The 2,343-nt window shown below is 56.6% G+C and overlaps 2 protein-coding genes across 3 annotated transcripts in view; one reads left to right on the plus strand and one right to left on the minus strand.

The window, feature by feature from the left end:
• NOA1 (nitric oxide associated 1) overlaps nucleotides 1-249 on the minus strand; it is a 15,828-nt gene extending 15,579 nt beyond the window's left edge. Inside the window, exon 1 of the mRNA XM_021706749.1 lies at nucleotides 45-249. Coding sequence (XP_021562424.1) covers nucleotides 45-249 — 205 coding nt within the window. The remainder of the gene's footprint in view (nucleotides 1-44) is intronic.
• Nucleotides 250-906: 657 nt separating this feature from the next.
• The window catches only part of POLR2B (RNA polymerase II subunit B), a 48,495-nt gene continuing 47,058 nt past the window's right edge, over nucleotides 907-2,343 (plus strand). Inside the window, exon 1 of one of the 2 annotated variants that reach the window (XM_008073625.2) lies at nucleotides 907-1,065. In XM_008073625.2, coding sequence (XP_008071816.1) covers nucleotides 1,047-1,065 — 19 coding nt within the window. In that variant the 5' untranslated portion in view covers nucleotides 907-1,046. The remainder of the gene's footprint in view (nucleotides 1,066-2,343) is intronic. The other variant, XM_021706747.1, reaches the window with a different exon arrangement.

Below are 2,343 nucleotides of genomic sequence, written 5' to 3' on the forward strand. Positions count from 1 at the left end.
CGGCTCCGGCTCCGGCTCCGGGACGTACTCGGGGAACAGAAAACGCTCCGGCCCGCCCGCCTCCGTGGGATCACGAGGAAGCGGCCGTCCCGGGCCCGCCGGCTGCGCCGAGGAGGCGGAGGCGGAGGCGGAGGCGGCCGCGCTGCTCTCCCCCGGGAGCGGCTCCCGGAGGCCGCGGCGCGCGACCCGGAGGGCCGACCCCCGCAGGAGAGCGGGCAGCAGCCCCCGGGCCAGCCGCGCCGGCAGCATGGGGGACGCGGCGCTCGGCGAGGGGGCGGGGCCGCGCACGCGCACGCGCACCGCGGCTCAAGGCGCGCGTTCCACCCGTGACGTGGGCCGGCGGGGGAGGGGGAGCCGGGGGCAGTGTTTTGCCCGCCGCGGCGCTCCCGCTCACTTCGCGTCAAATCTCGTGAGCTCTCGCGATGAAAGCTCTGGGGCGGATAACGCCCTTAAAGCTGCGGCAAGGGCGCCAGGGACCTAGGCTGAGTTAGGCGGGCGGAAGAGGGGTGGGGGCTTTGGGTTTGTTCACTTTCTGGCTTGTTTAATGTGCCACTGCTGGCGCGAGCCGCCCTGAAATAAATCACATTTAAAAAATAGCATCGTTTTGTTTTTGAATTGTAGGAGTGCAAACAATAGAGCAACGAATGTCGCGGGCTCACGGCTACAACTAAACCTGTTTGTTAATAACTGTACGTGGCTTTGTTCCAGGTGTCATATTTGGGGCAATACTGAAAAGCAAACAAAAAACACTGGCAGAGTTCGGCCCTAGGGTTGTGGGAGCTCTTCTCCCGCTCAGCCACTAGTGGCGGCGGAGGCGGAGGCGGCGGCCCACAGTTTGCGCATGCGCAACTCTACCCCGACTCAAGCGCATCCTACAATTTGCGCATGACGCCGGCCTCTGTGGGTGGCCTTTGGGGTGACACGCACAGCTTTCTGGGAACACCGGAAACGGAAGTTACTTCGTCCCCCGCTCCGGCGCTGGCGGCTGCTGTGTGCTGTTCTGTGTGTGATTTCTGGCGTGAGGGGCTCGCGAAACTTCTGCCAATATGTATGACGCGGACGAGGGTAGGTGACCACTCGAAACACACCCTGCGGCGGCTCATTTAAGTGGAGAAAGCTGGTCGGGTTGAGGTTCTGCGGCCTTCCCGCGCGTCGGCCGCGCAGGCGTCCCGTGTCTTGAGTCCGGGAGCGAAGCGGGGATCGCGGGCGGTGGAGGGGGCGGGAGACGTGGCGCCAGTGCTCCCGGCGAGGCGACTCTTGCTCTCTCAGCCTTTTCGTTGCGTCCCTTTTGATAGTCCCGTATTGAAGTAGCGTGCAGAACCAGAGGGCACATTCCGTTGTTTTGGTTTTGAAGCAAAGGGCCCCCTGATTGATTTCCTTTAAGACCACAGTTGGTGGATTTATCGAATGGCTCAAGTTTGAGCGCCAACCTTGTGCCAGGCGTCGTGGAAGGCTCGGAGAACACATCGGGGACAAAGAATAATGGGGGGGGGGTGGAATTTGGCTCAGTTTGACATTTCTTCAAAATATCTTGAGTCTAAGTAAATTTTTTTTTTTTTTTTGGATTCAGAGTCCTACTCTGTCCCCCAGACTGGAGCGCAGTGGCACGCTCACGGCCACCGCAGCCTCGACCTCCTGAGGTCAGGCGACCCTTCCCCCTCGGCCTTACAAGTAGCCAGAACTACAGGCGAGCTCTACTATGCCTGGCAAATCTTGTGATTTATTGTAGAGACAGGGTCTCACCAAGTTGCCCACGCTGGTCTCGAACCCCTGGCCTCAGGCAGTCCACTCGCCTCACTCAGCCTCCCAAAATGCTGGGATTACAAGCTTGAGCACCTGCGCCCAGCAAAGAAATCTTTATTGGATGCCCTCATCAGTTTTCAGCCACTCCTTTTCAACTGGCCTGTTTCTGCGTGAAAATGTCAGATCTCTATCATCAGCATAAAAACAAGTTAAACTCAGTTTTTGTTGTTTCCTTTTTCTTCCAATATATTACCTTTCCCATTTCATTCACATCAAAATTCTCAAAAAGGTAGGCTGTCTTTATTATTTTCAATTTTTGTCTTTCACTTCCTTCTCAACATATTGCAATCTGATTCTGCTTATGCCGTGCATTAAAAAGCTCTTATTAAGATTATCAGTGACTTTTCAGTTGATAAATCAGATGGACTTTTTTTTTTTTTTTTTTGAGTTGGAGTCTCACTCTGTCGCCCACACTGGAGTGCAGTGGCCGCTCCCAACCACCACAGCCTCAACCTGCTGGGCTCCAGCGTTCCTTCCGCCTCAGCCTTCCAAGTAGCTGAAACTACAGGCACGCTCTACCACGCCCGGCTAATTTTTTTG

Source organism: Carlito syrichta, unplaced genomic scaffold (assembly GCF_000164805.1).
Source record: "Carlito syrichta isolate Samal-C Ts95f unplaced genomic scaffold, Tarsius_syrichta-2.0.1 Scaffold315967, whole genome shotgun sequence".
Taxonomy (NCBI): Eukaryota; Metazoa; Chordata; class Mammalia; order Primates; family Tarsiidae; genus Carlito; species Carlito syrichta.